This window comes from Strix aluco, chromosome 29, assembly GCF_031877795.1.
Source record: "Strix aluco isolate bStrAlu1 chromosome 29, bStrAlu1.hap1, whole genome shotgun sequence".
NCBI lineage: Eukaryota > Metazoa > Chordata > Aves > Strigiformes > Strigidae > Strix > Strix aluco.
Genome location: NC_133959.1, coordinates 2,172,269 through 2,187,656, shown reverse-complemented (window position 1 = coordinate 2,187,656; position 15,388 = coordinate 2,172,269). Strand labels below are relative to the sequence as shown.

At 52.1% G+C, this 15,388-nt stretch overlaps 2 protein-coding genes across 3 annotated transcripts in view; both read left to right on the top strand.

The window, feature by feature from the left end:
• Nucleotides 1-6,327, top strand: part of INSR (insulin receptor) — a 56,493-nt gene extending 50,166 nt beyond the window's left edge. The window contains exon 21 of the mRNA XM_074808462.1: nucleotides 516-6,327. Within this exon, the coding sequence (XP_074664563.1) occupies nucleotides 516-870 (355 nt within the window). The 3' untranslated portion in view covers nucleotides 871-6,327. The remainder of the gene's footprint in view (nucleotides 1-515) is intronic.
• Nucleotides 6,328-9,928: 3,601 nt separating this feature from the next.
• Nucleotides 9,929-15,388, top strand: part of ARHGEF18 (Rho/Rac guanine nucleotide exchange factor 18) — a 52,658-nt gene continuing 47,198 nt past the window's right edge. The window contains exon 1 of one of the 2 annotated variants that reach the window (XM_074808460.1): nucleotides 9,929-10,008. Coding sequence is in view for 1 of the 2 variants with exons in the window: in XM_074808459.1 (XP_074664560.1) it covers nucleotides 11,490-11,565 (76 nt within the window). In the remaining variant the exon portion in view is untranslated. Of the gene's footprint in view, nucleotides 10,009-11,215; nucleotides 11,566-15,388 lie in introns of those variants that run through there. The other variant, XM_074808459.1, reaches the window with a different exon arrangement.

Sequence of the window (15,388 nt, the reverse complement as noted above, 5' to 3'; positions counted from 1 at the left end):
CTAGTTTGAAACTTTATTTCTACTTTTAAGTCCTTCCTCCACAGTGTCTGATAACATATGACCTCTTGCCACAGCCTTTCTTTGGGGTGGGATGTTTACAGGACCTCTGTCCTCTGCACAGCCTCCTATTTTCCTTGAAGTTTTAGGACCTTTGTTATCTTTCAGGCTGAGTTAAAATTAAAATTGAATTAATTAAAAAATTGTGACTTGGCTATAAGCGTGTGCAGGCACACACAGAGTATGTGAACTGCAGCCCTGTTTCCTTCGGAAGCCAAGTTAAGAACAATTGAAGGAATTGGAAGGAATTTTTGATCTAGACAGAAATAGAGAAAAAAAAGGAGTGTCAGGATCTACAGGCGAATACAGAGACTGGAAAGAGAACAAACAACTCGGAGTGTCAGAGGAGTAGCGTGGGTGGTGGGTGGTCTGACGTGGATACCAGTCCTGGTCTGTGCCAGCCCAGCCTACGTGAGATTGTTTCTTCCTACCCCTGACCCTTGTTTGTCCTGCTCTAGGCACAGCCTGATGCAGATGTGTTGGCAGTACAACCCTAAAATGCGCCCCACCTTCATCGAGATCATCGAGATGCTGAAGGAGGACTTGCACCCCAGCTTCCACGAGGTCTCGTTCTTCTACAGTGAGGAGAACAAACCTCTGGAAACGGAGGAGTACGAGATGGACTTTGAGAACATGGAGAGCATTCCCCTCGATCCCTCCTCGTACTCGCAGAGGGACAAAGTCCTGGGGCGGGACAACGGACCCTCCATGGCTCTCAAGGGGAACTATGAGGAGCACATACCTTACACTCACATGAACGGTGGCAAGAAAAACGGGCGGATTCTCTCCATGCCCAGGTCAAGTCCTTCCTAACGCTTCCTGTTTGGCCCAAGGGTTGTGTCTGCTTTTTCCCCTCCACAAATCTCAGGACTCTTGTTATTGCTGCCACAGTGTATGACACACATCTACAAACTCTTCAGATTTTTAATCATCTTACGATTAATACTTCTTTTTTTTTTTTTTTTTGCCAAGTTGACTGGTTGTCAGTGGACTTATCTGTGAACATAAATGGAAGAGGTTTCCATGGCTGCTGTCCCTTCTGTAACCATGGTTTCAAAACAGGAAGCGACCGTGTAAGTTGAACTGAAGGAGGAGCATCCACGTTTGCCAACAAAAGACGTGAAATTTGCTGGTATCTGAGCTACAGCGTTAACGGTGTGGAACAAAACTTCTGCAGGACAAAAGCATTTCCAGTAGAATTCCAGGCTTTCAGGCATACTCTTCACTACAGCTGAAGGATTCAACACATCGGTCGGACGCGCCAGATCCTCAGATTGACCAATAGCTGCTGCTTTCATACTTTTCAAATGGGTTAAATCCCAGGGGTGCGTGCGTGTGTGTGTATGTGCGTGTGTGCAGTATATATATGTGGGGTGTATATGTATAGCAAAATATACACTTCTTTTTTTTGTACATAAGTTTTGTATGTTCTCACAGAAGCTTTCCTCTTCTTGGAAGTGTGTACTTATCTTTTTTTCCCATTTCCCTGGAGTGACTGAATCCTAAACAGATTATTTTTATACTAAGGACTCTTGGGAGTAGGTTTTCTCTCATTAACAAATGAGGAAAATGTGCTGGGAGCCAAAGGAGCAGAAATCTGAGATTTGTGGGTACTTTCAAGACCAAACGAAGTCGGAGTCCCCTGACCTGAGATACAGAGTTTTCTGTCCTTACAGCATTGAGTATATATATTGTTTGTTGTAACATATTTAAAAATGTCTTTAGTTTAAATTTTAACTTCATATAAATTATTGACTGTTGATGATCCTTTCGGGGAGGGGAGAATTTGGGGGATTGTTTGGTCTTAAAGTGGTCCAAAGATTTCAGAATGAACTAATTTTAGCCGATTACCCTTTTAGGAGCTATGAAGCACATGTTAAGTTTATACTTGACAAGGCTTTGTAATACACTTTCATGATTTATACAACGCAGTCAGCCGGCTCCAGTCGAAGCCCTGAGATAAAGTAGTTGGGACTTCACTTGGTTTGTGGGGCTGAAGGACGCCAGAACACCCCGGCCCCGAGTCCTGCTACTCCTTGGCCCCCGCGTCCCTTGCTTCGCCTTCTGTGCGTGCTGTGCCGCAGAAGCAGCCGGCAAGGGAGGACGAGCAAGAACTCCAACCGAAAAAAGAGACGCTAAAGCCGATCTAAAGGGGGGAGAGCACAAGGCTCTTGGCTCTGCACGTGAAGCAGAAGCTGAATGTGACTGTGGTTAGCTACCTGCTGCCTGTCTGCTGCTGCTCAGGCGTCCGGCCTCGTGCTGCCTCCAGGCCTTCGATGTTTTCCTGAGATACCCGCGCTGTGTCCCGCAGACTTCCCCGGACGCGTGCGTTAGCCGCTGCTTTCAGCCCTTCGGGATGTCAGCTTTTGTCTTCTGAACTGTGCTTTGTTTCGCTGCTGTTTGCATAAAAGACAGAGCTGATTAGCGTAAGATGTTAGAAAATAATTGTGAAACTAAACGTGTCTCGTAGTGATGAGGGAGTGTGCTGGCAGGGAGAAGTGCTAAAGCAAGAAATGAAGATGATGGATGTTGCAGGCCCTTGTCACACAGGAGGTGGTTTTAAAAGGGGAGAGAGATGCTCAGTCCTCCACTTCTGGAGAAGTCCAAGAGCCAGTTCGTGCTCTGCCGGGAGAAAACGGGGTTCTCCTGACTCAGTGAGAGTGGGGACGCCGAGCTGCTCTGTGGCTTTTTATTCCAGCCAGGGCGGTGCAGCCGATTTCTCCCTGAAACCGAAACAAAAGGGGCCAGAGCCTGTAGGGAGGCGCCTCTCCGAGCCCCCTCCCCTCAGCCACGCTGCAGCTAAACCGGCCGGTGCAGCACCACGGGGGGACGACGGACTCTGTGCCCCAGCACGAGCTGTCGGGCCTTGGCGCTGCTTGGATCCGGTCGGTTCGGACAAAGGGGGAGGGTCCAGGTCGCTCACAAAGTTAGATGGAAAATGTCCAGTCCAGACATGGTAAGAACCTTTGATTTCAAAAGGCCTCGTTTACATTTCTTCTGCTTTACAAAGTAGTAACTGTTTAGCAGCTCTATACTACACTGCAGGAAAGAAGACATATTCTCACACTTTTCTAAGGAAGAGAAGTTTTTCTTATTAGAATTTTTTATTTATTTTAATATATAAAACACTGTAAAAAAAAAACAGCAAACAATTTGTTTTCTTAAACACACAGAACATGTAAATTTGTATCCGTAAAATCTTGGCAGGTGGATGTGGTGGGATTATTTTTGTCCTGTTCTGGTGCAGTCTACCTCAGTGTTTCTTAAGGATATTTTTAATACTACGCACCTCTAAACCTGTTCAAATATTCTGGTCTGGACCTATTGTGGATCAGGGAAAATCAATATCAGCTGATTCCAATACTAGGGACCATTCACCGAAGGGAATGGGTGGGAGAATGGCTCGTCACTGTTTATTGCTGATCTGAGCTGTAGTGACCAAAGGAACCGATTTATGAATTTGGATCTGATATTCTCATATCATCCTCTCAGTTCTGTTGTGATTTTTAAAAAAAAAAAAAAAAAGGAACAAAAGAGCCATTTAAATGTTTGGACTTCAGTGAACTAATGACCTAAAGGAGTAGACTGCTTCCTTCTGGAGCAGCACTTGGTGCGGAGCAGGGACTGTGACCAGCCCTTGTTGTCGGAGTTGGATTTGGGGTATCTTGGTCACTGCCCTTCTCACTGCACACAGGTAACCCAGAGCCCTGCTGGTAGGATGTGACCTCCCGAAATAAACCTTTCCCCGCATGGCCTTGTTTCGATAACACTTTAAATTGCAGTGATCATAACTGTGGGAATGGCAGATCTTTTCTACAAACGAACATTGGAACCTTGTATTGGGTCTGGCTTTTAAACTTGGTTGATATTGGTTGGCCCTGTGAGTACACATGATTTGCAACACTCAGATCACTGAACAAGGGAGAACGTGTTTTGCTTTGGGGACAGGCAGTCTGCTCACATGGCTCGTTGTCATCTTCACTCCGCACCACACGGAGCAGCTGTTCATACCCAGTAGTGTGCGTAAAGATGATTCCAGTCATCCTTCCTACGTTGTGCCAAGGGTGAGGGAAGGCGTTAGGTACTAGTGGCTAGGATATCTTTTTTCCCCTTTTTAAAAAAACAGATAACACTAGCAGTTGCCACTCGTGGCTGTTAAAGATCACACATGCTCGACTATACAATTAGGAAGAAGAAATGAACATCACCCGTAAAGCCCAGCTCTCACTTCTGGAAAACCCTTTACTCCCAGCCCGCAGCTGACACTTTGGTCTCTGGTGTTGGAAGATCCTCGCCCCGGGGATGCCGAAATCCCTCACCTGGATCTCACCAACGCCTGTTCAGAGACACCGGGGTCGCGGATGAGTCGAGATGGCACGTGCGAGACGAAACCTTCTCTGTGCAGGGTGTTGCAAAGGACTCCTGCCCGGGAGGGCGTGTGGCCCTTCGTCGGGGGAGCTGCTGCTGGTTGCTCCAGCATAATCCCCGTCGGGGTGAGGAAACGGCAGCAGGAGCACGAGCACTCGCCGCTGCCGATGAGGAGGAGCCAAGCGGTAGCGCAGGGGAGCAGGTAGCGTGGCTGGAGGAGGGCAGCCATGACCGGGAAGCTCTTCCTTCCTTTTCTTGAGGTAGCAGTTGCTGGAGGGTTGGATCCTGCCCTTAGTGGGCAGAGAACTTCCCGCTCGCAGCCCGGGGCAGCTGGACAGACTCTCCGACCCGTTCAGGAGCTGCTGTAGCCTCCTGTGCGCGGTCTGGGGACAGGGAGGGTACAGCAACAAGCCACAGCTTCACTGTCTCTAAAGCTGGTGGAGCAGGAGGAATACAGAACAGCTGTCTGTGCTCTGCTGTGTTTTCACTGAGCAAATATTTGAAGCGTGAGACTGGAGAGGTTTCTCAGAAACGTTTGCACGTTAAATTCAATTGCCACTTCCTGAACGCCTCTTGCAAATCTGGTACTTCTCTTGCAGTACAGCGCAGCATCGCAAAGCTTGGCTGCTAGGTTAGAAACGTGTCTTGCTTGGCTGCTTGTAAATACTCTTATTGTGTTGTAAAATAGAAGAGCTAATAACATAAACTGTGCCAGCACTGGCTTGGGAATGGTGGTAGGAACTAGACCACGCTGCAAGGAGGATATTTTCTGTTGATCGTGAAGCAGCTGTGTTGGTATGGAAGAGGTTGCTAAAGGGTACTCTTAATTTATGGGTAGTATATCTCTTTTCTCCTAAATTTGTATTATAGTGATGGGACACTCTGCTTAATTTTAGTATGTTGCGTATAATGTTGGTATCTCTTTGGAAAAACCTCAGAGTCTCTTACTGTGTTACTGACCTAACTATGATGAAGGCAAATGGGAAAAAGACAGGAGCAAAAAGGGTGCTGTGTGGGTTATTCGTGAGCCTCTATTTTAGGGGAGGGAGGGAGGCAATCGAGTTCCCTCTTAATGTCGCTGTGACGTGAAGGCAGACCCCGAGGTATTCTGGGCCCTTCACTGCGGGCGGTGATTCCCGATACCAAGACTGGAACCTTGTTTTACAAGTCAGAAAGTAAATTATCTTTGTGCCATAAAAACCTTACTCTCAAGGCTGTGTTAGGTGCTCCCGTGATCCATTGTGAGATCGGTTCAGAGCCTGGAGTGAGCAAGAACCTGCAGATCATCCCTGTGATCCCCTCGCTGTGTCCCAGCCTCCCTCGAAGCTGCCCGCCGCCGTGGGGAGGCTCCCGGGAAGCTCTTCCCCGCCGCGAAACCACCGATGCCCCTCGTAGTTTCCTGTGCATGTGGTCCAGGGAGAGGAGCTGTTGAATTGATTTGGAATCAATAGTTACTTCAGAAATACATGACATTCAAAATAAGATTAGTTTGGTATTCGTATGAGCTTAATTGAATTTGGCCTTTTTATTACCTTCTGCTTGGCTCTGTGTTAACTCTGCTTGGCTTCTGTCTGTGAATGTTGGTGTAAGAGCAGTAACACGTCCAGCCCGTCCTGTCGCGGCTTTGCCTTGTCACGAGCGGCGCAAGAGCGAAGCCAATCGTACAATTGACTTTTGGAGGAACCCGACTCTTCAAAAGCAATTCTAAAGCTACCGTTTTTAGCAAATCTGCTGTCATTAAATGTGTATTTCTTTTTACAATGAAATTGCTTGTCCTTCTCTAAAGTAAGCACTTATTCTTGCAGTTTCAGCAAATTAACTGCAGCACAATGCAAGCTGTAAGGGGACAGGTAGAGAAATGACTTTTTAAATATTGTATAATAAAGTTAGTATTAACTCCTACAGCGTCGTTATTTTTTTGCCAACAGATTTGCAGTCGGTATGAAATTCTCTTTCTGGTAGTTGCTTTGTTCTGAGTCCAGTGTTCCAACTGATGGTACTAAATAGCAGCTTTTTCTCAGTCCAGAATGTCCCTGTGGGAGCAGGGTCTCACCAACTGGGAGGAGCTGGGGTAGTTCTGGCAGCTAAAGAGGAACCATCAGCAGAGTTTAAACATGGGCACAGACGTGCTCGCTTAGCTGAGTCCCAGCATCACCAGTAAAGCTTGAGCTCGGGACTAATTGCCTGAGAGATCCGAGCTGAACTCGATACCAAAGCTCTTCTGCTAATCCAGATTCTCCCAGCAGCATCCAGCAACACGTCCACCGTCTTAGTTTCTGAATACTTCTCCTATAATCAAGTCCCATGAAAACTGAGGGAGAATTTTAGAAAGGCCACTCCTAAATCTGAAAAGACAGAACGCTATTTAAAAAGGAAAAGTACTACCTTTTGCTTCAGTTTGGGCAATGATTTTATTCCTGGAGTATCAACACAGCAGTTTGTGTTTGAGGACCTGCCTGGATGGGGGTACTGGACATCGGCTTTATCAAACACAGCCAAAAGCAAATGCTTTCTGCTTGCTCTTAAATAAACTAGACACTTTCAGTTACATGTTAAGTGATGTTCTGTGAAGTCAGTTGTTTTTTTTTTCCTGTTTAATCTTGCTGCTCCCACCTTTCTCTCTGCATATCTAAGGTTCCAGAATGCAAATAGTATTGCAGATACCTCTTGTTTGAAATAAAGGATCAAATGTGCCATGATTTTTTTTTTAAAAGGAAGGAAAAAAAAACTTTCCCCCTCGATTTATTTTTTCAATGTTTTCATATATAAGAGCCAAGCAGTGACATGTACAGAAAATCTTTGAATATTAAGAAAGAAAAAAATCTTGCTGTGTGTCAGAATATTGAACAATTAACTGTTTATATTAAATTTCTGAATAAATTATCCAAGAATAACTGTTCATTTTGTGTCTGCTGTCTGTGCAGCACTGGATGCTGCTTTACCACAGAGAAAGCACTAAATTCGTATCTTGTAATAAGCAATACTTTCAGTTGCAAAATGAATGGTGTTAAGAAAAAAAAAAAAAATACAGATCTGCCAATTATAGGCTTGTGGTCTGCAGCCAGTTGAACTCCTCTGCCTGATGGCTCGGGCGATCGCACTGGGCTGTGTCCTCACCGTGGGGTTCTCGGCAGCCTGATGCCATCGGGTAAACATTGGTAAAGGGGTTTTTTTTCTTCCTGAAACAGCGAGAGCTGCTTCTCTGTACTGTAATTCTGTTATTGCCACATGCGTGGACCCAGGCTTCCCTCCCTGTAGGCAGTTTTTTAAAAAAATTTAAAAGTCTGAGGATGCGTTTCATCCCCGTCCTGCAGCTGAGCAGCTGTAACCAGGTTTGCGGCGGGAGCCGTCTCGCCGCTCTGGAAGTGTAAAAAATCTTTCTAACTTAAATCTTAGTTTCTTTCACCAGAGGTGAGATTTCCTTCCTCATCAGCTGCACCGGCGAGGTGGGGACTCACTGTTGCTATTTTTCTTCTCGCCGTATTTAGTCGCTCAGTTAAGATATCCTGCTTCCCTTCCAAGTCAGCAAAATCCTTGTGTTGCCTTGTTCCCCGTCGCCTCGGGATCGCCACCGCCCGTGTGAGCCCGAGCTGCTGCCAACACGGGCTCCTCGCGGGGGCTGACAGCGGGGCGGGAGGGTGCAGCTGGGGGAATTAATAACTTTGGCTTAATATTTCCTTCCCCACGGCTCTGTCCAGCCGCAGCACGACTTGCCCAGCCCCGTGGCCGACAGCCCAGCTGTAGCCCTGAGCTCCTCACGCCTCGGCCCTGGCGATGGGCTTTCCTTGCCCGACCTGAACGTGTGGTTTGGGGCTGCCCTGGACCCGCGTGGAGCTCTGCTCTCCGCGCTGCCCCTCACGAGGAGCCAGGGATATCGGCTGACACGCACACAATTAATTATTATAAGAGCAAGTAGCACGATTTTCCTTTTGCAAAAAGCGCCTCTTTCTCAGCGGGGTCGAGGTGAATCCTCAGTGCACTCCTCATCCCGTCCCTGACAAATTCCGTAACTTTCCCCGGCCCAGGGCTGGGCTGGGAGGGAGATGGTGTTGCTGGTTGAACAGAAAGCGTGCGGTGCTGATGCCATCTAGTGCCTCTGAACGTGGGACTGGCCAAGGCGACGGGAGCTGGCCCAGCTCTGCCCACCACCCCACGCCTGGGCTGGGCACCCCGAGGAGCCCCGCTGGACCTCGTCCGTTTTCTGAGCCCAGCTGGAGTTCTCTTACCACGGGAGTGATGAGATACAAACCGGCATTTTAAGATGTTTTGGAGTTGCCTCTTCTGGCACAGGCTCGTTCTCTGGGGATCCTAAAATGTAAAATTAATCAAAGCCACAAACTTGAACTTGCTGTCACGGGAGGTTTGCTGCCTGCTGGGCTCTCTGGGATGCTGCGGAGAGGCTGCGGAGGCTCGGTGCCGTTATCCCTCATCGCTCTCCCAGGCAGCCTGCGCGGCTCCGCTTCGGTGACCCCCAAACCGTGTCAGACACTGGGCAGGAGGAGCAGTTCTCATCCTCATTCAGGCTGGGGACAACTCACCATCCCATCAGCTGGAGCAGCTGCCTGGTATTTAGGAGCAGCCCTGATCTCTGATACTAATCAAGCTCTTGTGGACTTCAGAGAAATTAAACCTTAATTCCTCTTTGCTCTTGTGGTTTCCTGGAGCACGGGGTAATTGCTATTCCAAGTGCTGCCAAAGCTGCGGTCTCTGAGTAATTGGAGTGTGAGCGGATCTTGTTCCGATTAGGGCTTGGCTGGGGCTGGCGTGTGCTCGGGGCAGTGGGATGAGGAGCCTGCGCTGGGGCTTGTTGGGAAGGAGCAAACGGCTGTGCTGAAAAACCTGAGCCCGGGCCGTGCCGGGGGCTCTGCCTGTGAGGGCGGGGCAGGGGCATCACCCCGCTCACCTGCACGGATGACTGTGGCCAGCACAGGCAGTTCTGTGCTTTGCTATCGCTTCACCCCGTGTACGGCTGAGACCTGCTGGGCTTTGGAGGCCTCTGCTGCTGCCCAAGGTCAACCCACGGCAGCAAAGACAAAGGACTCGTTAGCAGGAGCCCTGTGCAAGGCCTCGCTGCCCCTGGCAGGAGGCTGATGGCCGATGGTGCAACGGGCCCGCGGGCTCAGCCCGTGTGTGCCAGGCTCTCACAGCACACACCGAGCGGTTTTTCTCTGAACGGAACAGGAAGCAGTTTGCGGCGGTTGCTGTCCTTGCAGCCATCGCTGGTTCAGTGGCTCTCCGGGCCCCTGCACCGGGCACTTCGGGGTGCAAACCCCGCCCTGGGCGATTCTGCTGGAGCATCCCAGAGCCCCAACCCCCCCCAGGGTGGGAACAAGCATTGGGGCAGCACCGGGGCCGCTGTCGAAGGAACTGCAGCATGGGAGAGGCAGGTTTGTTTGTGCCATCGGAAAGGGGAAGCGGTGAGATGGTTGAGCCAGAGGCCCCCGTGAGCAAATCAGCCACACGGCTGCTGCTTCCCCGATGAGTCTCCGCTTCTCGCTTTGCTCCAGCAGCTGGAGAAGCAGCCGGGGCTGTCAGGTGCGAGTGTGCACGGGGAACCCGCCAGAGATGCCTCCAGCCCTCAGGGTAAGTCGCTCTCCACACAAGCTCCATCCGGTGACAACGGGGTTGTCGCTCATCTTCCTCAGGGCCTTGTGAGGAAGCAGCTTGTCTTGAAGCCAAAAGTCCAAGTACTGGGTTTCGTTCAGCCTCCCCCCTGCACGTGCTTGAAGGCAACACGTGGGCTGGGGACCCTCAGCCCACACGGAGCTTCGCTCTGCTGTGAGTGAAGAGGAGGAGATGAGGTCCCCGTGGCTGGCTCCGGGGCAGTGCTGGGGTGGCTGAACACCCTCTGGGCGCTGCCTCTGGCTCCTGCTGCTGCTGCGCCACAGCTGAAGGTTTGCAAGGACACCTTGGCACTGCCCACAACTGGCTTGGTCCCCCAAATCCCCCCCCAAAGTGCCCACTTCAGGGCTGGGCACCCATGTTATCAGGGAGATCGCAGCAGAGGGGATGTGGGGAGGGTTGTGTTGGGCCAGATGATGCTTTGGGGTTTGCGGCCAGGCGAGGGAAATGTTCTTTGCCATCTGCTGTTGCATAACACCAGCCCAGTGTGTGCTCCATGCCGTGGAGATGCCTGTGGCCATGCCCAAACTGGCTGGGCTCTGCTCAGCAAGACCACAAGTGTGAGCTGAACAGCGGGGACAAGGTTCAGTCTGGCTCAGGAGCCCAGCAGCTGCACAGGGGTAAAACTCAGCTTCTTCAGCCTAATCGAGGGGTTGGGAGCAAAGCGTGGAGCCAGTCTGGTCTGCGGGGCTGGTGCCAGTCAGGAGCAGCGGGCTTGGAGACCTCAGGGTGGGGAGTTTGGTCTCCTGGGGCAGGCTGGAGACAGCTGAGACAGCTCCCACCTGCCTCCCTGCATGGGAGAGCTGAGAAGGGCTTGGAGAAAGGTCCTTGCTGGGGGATGAGACCTGCTGCGAGCTGCACGATGATGCTGATGTTGCAGACAGGGTGTCACGCCTTCCCTTGCGGAGGCTCTGCCATGGCACTTGAAAACGGTGCCAAAGGTGCAAATAACAAGCCTGTGGTCTTAGCTCTTACCCTGCGCTCACGGTGAAGGTGACTCTTACCCAGGTGAAAGTTCTGCCCCTGCAGAACTGCCTTGAAGGTGGCGGTTGTCAGGCTGACAGCTGATAGTCATGAATGGAGCAGGGAGGCTTTGGCAGGGAGGGGAAGGGGGTTATGATGTGTTGCTTTCTGTTTCTATCTGCAAGCCTCCAGCAGCGTTCAGGGGCTGTGTGTGCTGCGGGGCCACTAATCCCTGGGCCCTGCTGTAGGAAGTCACTGACCCGTCACACAGGTGGGAACGCCAGAGACCAGGAATTTCTCTCTGGCTACAACTTCCATCAGCTGATACTTCTGACAAAACACTTGGCTTCTCCACTCCCCCCTTGGCAGCCCCTGGGCTGCAGCCTGCAGTGCTGCCTTAGAGCGCGCTGAGCTCTGCTGTGCTCCAGGCTGTCTCCTGCTTGGGGTTGTACCTCGCACGGGGCTCGCAGAGCTTCCCAATGTCAGACTCGCTGCTCAACCACTCCTGGCCATCGTTTTCGAAGCGCTGGAAGAAGAGATGGTCCTTTAAGCGAGGTAACGAACGGCCTCGCGTGTGGGGTGAGCGGCCGGACCGTGTGTGGGGAGCTGGGCTGCTGCGGGGCGGTCGGGAGAGCCCGTCCCGGACGAGCAGGTAGCGAAGAACATTGGGGTCCCTGGGCAGGGCTTGGTGTTGGGTGCACCCCGCTCCTCTCTGCAGGAACACAGCCTAAGTGTTGGTTAACGCTTTTCCTTCTGTTTCGTCTTCTTTTCAAGGCACATAAATGCTTTTCAGAGCTGGGTAATGGGTTAAATATCAGCCTTCTGGTTTTGTAATAAATTTGTTTCGTTGCTGGCAGTGAGCTGGAGGTCCCGGTGTTTGCAGACAGCTGTCTCTGCGCGGCTGCCCGCCGAGGGCTGAGCCTTATGTCGAGAGTTTGGTGTTTGAGCAGATGCTGGGGAAAAGATTCCTCCAGTCTTTCAGAGAGGGCTGACGAGCAGAGTCCCCATGTTCAGAGCACAGTCGGAGCCGTGGCAGTTTGTGTGGCACCATCTGGGCTTCACGGTGTCCAGCAGCAGGGATGGAAAATGCCAGCAGTTGTGTGAACTGGCCTCATTCCTGCAGGCAGTGCCGTGACTTGGAAGGAGGGAAGTGAGAGCCCTGGGAAGCAGGACATTTGCTTCCCAGAGGAGCCAGACACTGCTGTCCTTGCCTGCAAACACTCTTCAGGCTGTTGCTTTTGGGTACCTTTATCTGTGGCATTAGAGCTCTTGATACTTTTTCTCCCTCATTAATCCCTCACCCACCCAGTTCTCTTGCGATGTGGATGTGCAGGAGACCAAGATCCGAACTGAACAGTCAAAGGAAGGTTAATTCAGAGCAGGAGGCAGGGTCACACAGGCTCTGATCTGTGGTGACCCCCAAGCAGCTTCCCTGAGCCCCAGCTAGGACACCCCACTCCAGCCTCCCCAGTGCCATGCCTGCCGGGGTGGTTATGGGCTCACTGGGAAGGCTCAGGTGGGCTAATTTCTCTAATAAATCAATCAGCCTCACAATGCTCACAAGCACTGACTGCCTTGGAGAGTGTCTTGATGCAGCCCTCTGCCCCCAGCACGTGCTTGCACAGCAGTTTGTCCCGCTGAGGCTTGTGCTGTGGGCACAAAACATTCGGGTCTCGCTCAGCTCCTCTCCTGGCACCGGCGTCCTGCACCGTGGCACTCGCTGGCCCGCGTGGGACCTTCCCTCGGCGCCTGGCAGTCACCAGGGGAAGCTGCACAGTGGCTCCTTCTTGTGACTGGGAGAGTATCAGAGGGCTGCAAATCCCTCTCCGCCCCACCGAGACCCCTCAGCTGAGGGCGAGCTGCGGAGTGTGCTGGCTCCCTACTCCTCTGGCTCTTCATGCCCAAAACCCAGGCCCCAAACGCAGCGATAAGGCAGCAGCTCGCTGTACAGTACGTTACAGTGTTGGACAGCTTATCTTCTCCCCTCCTCCAGCCTGAGCCAATCCCCACCGCTGCCAGCGGCCGACGATGTGGGGCCCAGACCAGGCGAAGGACTGCGCTTCATCCGATTTTAGCACAGCGAGTTTAGCACTTGCTTTACAGAGGTTTTACCCTATAGCTCTGGCCATCCCGCCCGGCGGTATGTAAAGGGCAGCTGGTGCGGAGCCAGGAGGAGATAGAATAATTTTTGTTTCTTGTCCGAGCTGCTCTCTGTGGTTTCCCAACAGTCTCTACCCGTGATTGCTGGGAAATGCCCAGGCACTCTGGTCGTTCCTTCCTCCTGGGATTGTTTCACTTTGCAGAACTGACCGGTGCCTTTGTCCCACCGCGCTTGCTGTGGCCTTTCCCCGGTGGAAATGCAGAGAGTGTTTCGATGCTTGGAGGATGTGATCTGCATGGCGAGAGCTCGCAGCTCTCTGAGGTTTCCCCCGCCAGCACCAGCCCGGTTCCAGGGTCACTCGGGGACCTGCAGCGTCCTGCGCCGAGCAGCGGGGCAGGCTGGCAGAGCTCGCTCCAGCGTTGGCTGCGCGCGTGTTCTCTCCCACTGGGACACTTGCGGGTGCATCTCCAGTGACCGGCCCGTCCGAGGGGAATCAGCAAAGGCAGTTGCAGGAGGGAAGTTTTGACTGTAGGCCTGATTTGGAAGTATTAAAATCTTTGTTGGGCTCCCAGCAGCCTTGCCCGCAGTTACAGCAGCACGGAGTTTTCTTTCGTGAGACAAACCGGCTCCGCTGGCTGATCCCACTGTCCCCATGGCATCAAAACCCCTGAGACTGTCCCAGACTGTCACATGCACTGGACGCCTGTCACTACTTCCTTCCTCCCCACACAGAAGCCTGGAGTCGTCGTGTTTTGCCTGCCAGGAAGCTCTGGCAAAGTGCAGCAGAGCCCCGCTCGTGTGCAGGGACCTGCCCAGTCCAGCCAGCGATGCTTCCTCACCAGCTCTGCCCTGGGAATTCCTCTGATGAGGCTGCTCCCCGCAGCAATAACCTTTTATGGTCCCCGGCCAGAGGCAAATTAAGCAACTGCACGACCTAATCTGCTTAATGTTCTCCTAAAGCAAACAGCGTATGTTCTTGAAAGTGTCATTTTGTCATCCCATTTCCAGCTCCAGCTGAGTAAAGGTGAACGCTGCTGTCTGCCAGCGCCTGGGGAGCCAAGATGCCCCATCCCCTTACACCACACCGCAGCTAGACGGAGCACGGGTCCTTCCAAACAGGCTCAAGCCCAGAGTCCAGGAGCCTCGAGGGGCTCCAGAGTCAGTCGTGTTTGCTGATATCTGGGTGACTACCTCAATTGTGGATATAGGGATGTTCACAGCCCCCCAGAACAGTCTCCCTCCTGTGCATGCTCCCCACTGGTCCTTCCTTGCTCACCACACCAGAATGTGGTGCCTGAAAGCGTTTTTCCCCCCGTAAGCCCCTCCAGCAGCCCCCCCTTGCCCAAGTTATCTGCACAGCTCGGCTCTGTACGTGGTGCCAGCCCAGCATCAGCCGACGGAGGCGTTCGATGCGGGGAGCCCTGAACTGTCGTGCCCGGTGCTCACACATTGCCTAAAATGGTCTCCCCGTCGCCGCAGCCCCTCGTGCGCCATGTGCTGCCACCGAGTTCACCAGAGGCTGGCTGCAAACCTGATTTATCGCGTGTTGAACGGCAGCGTCTGAAGTCTCCGAGGAGGATATAAGTCGTTTGGGTGGGCCTGGAGAGGGTCTGTTGACTGCAGCCTATGTCTTGGCCAAATCCTGAGCCCTGCATGGCACAGGCAGAGCACAGGGAATATTTTCCAGGCCTCCGAGGAGCTGACTCTGTTCCAGGGATCCACTTCAGAGCTGCAGCCTGGAGCCTGGTGCAGGCCCAGAGTAGCCTTGGCAGGACGGCCAGACCCTGCTTGGGAGGAAAAAACCTCTTTGTTTTAGCTAAACCTGCTGGCCAGGGTTCAGCCTCCATCAGGCCACAGCGTTCATCAGCTCCTGCAGCCACATCCCTGCTGCCTCTCAGGGCTTTGCCGCTTTCCCCGAGGGCAGTTCACTGCTGCAAGAGATGGCAAGAGCAGGGAATCTCCTTTTTTCTTCCTTCCTTGGACTTCTATGAGGGGAAGAACCATTTGTCCTGGTCCCCCATGGCCCTTCCCCACAACCTGATTGCTCCCCTTGGGTCTGTTCTACCTTAGCCTTCATCCCAGCCTGTTTTGGAGGTTTAGTGGCTTTTACTGCCCACTGACATCTTTGGTTGCTGTTTCTTACAAACTCACACCAAAACCTGCACTGGTTCTAATGCGTTTTCACTTCAAAAGGCTGATTTTGGATTACAAGCTGAATAGAGGCACTCCAGGTGCATCTGAGGAAAGCAAAAGGTGATGTTCAAGAGCTCACTAAAC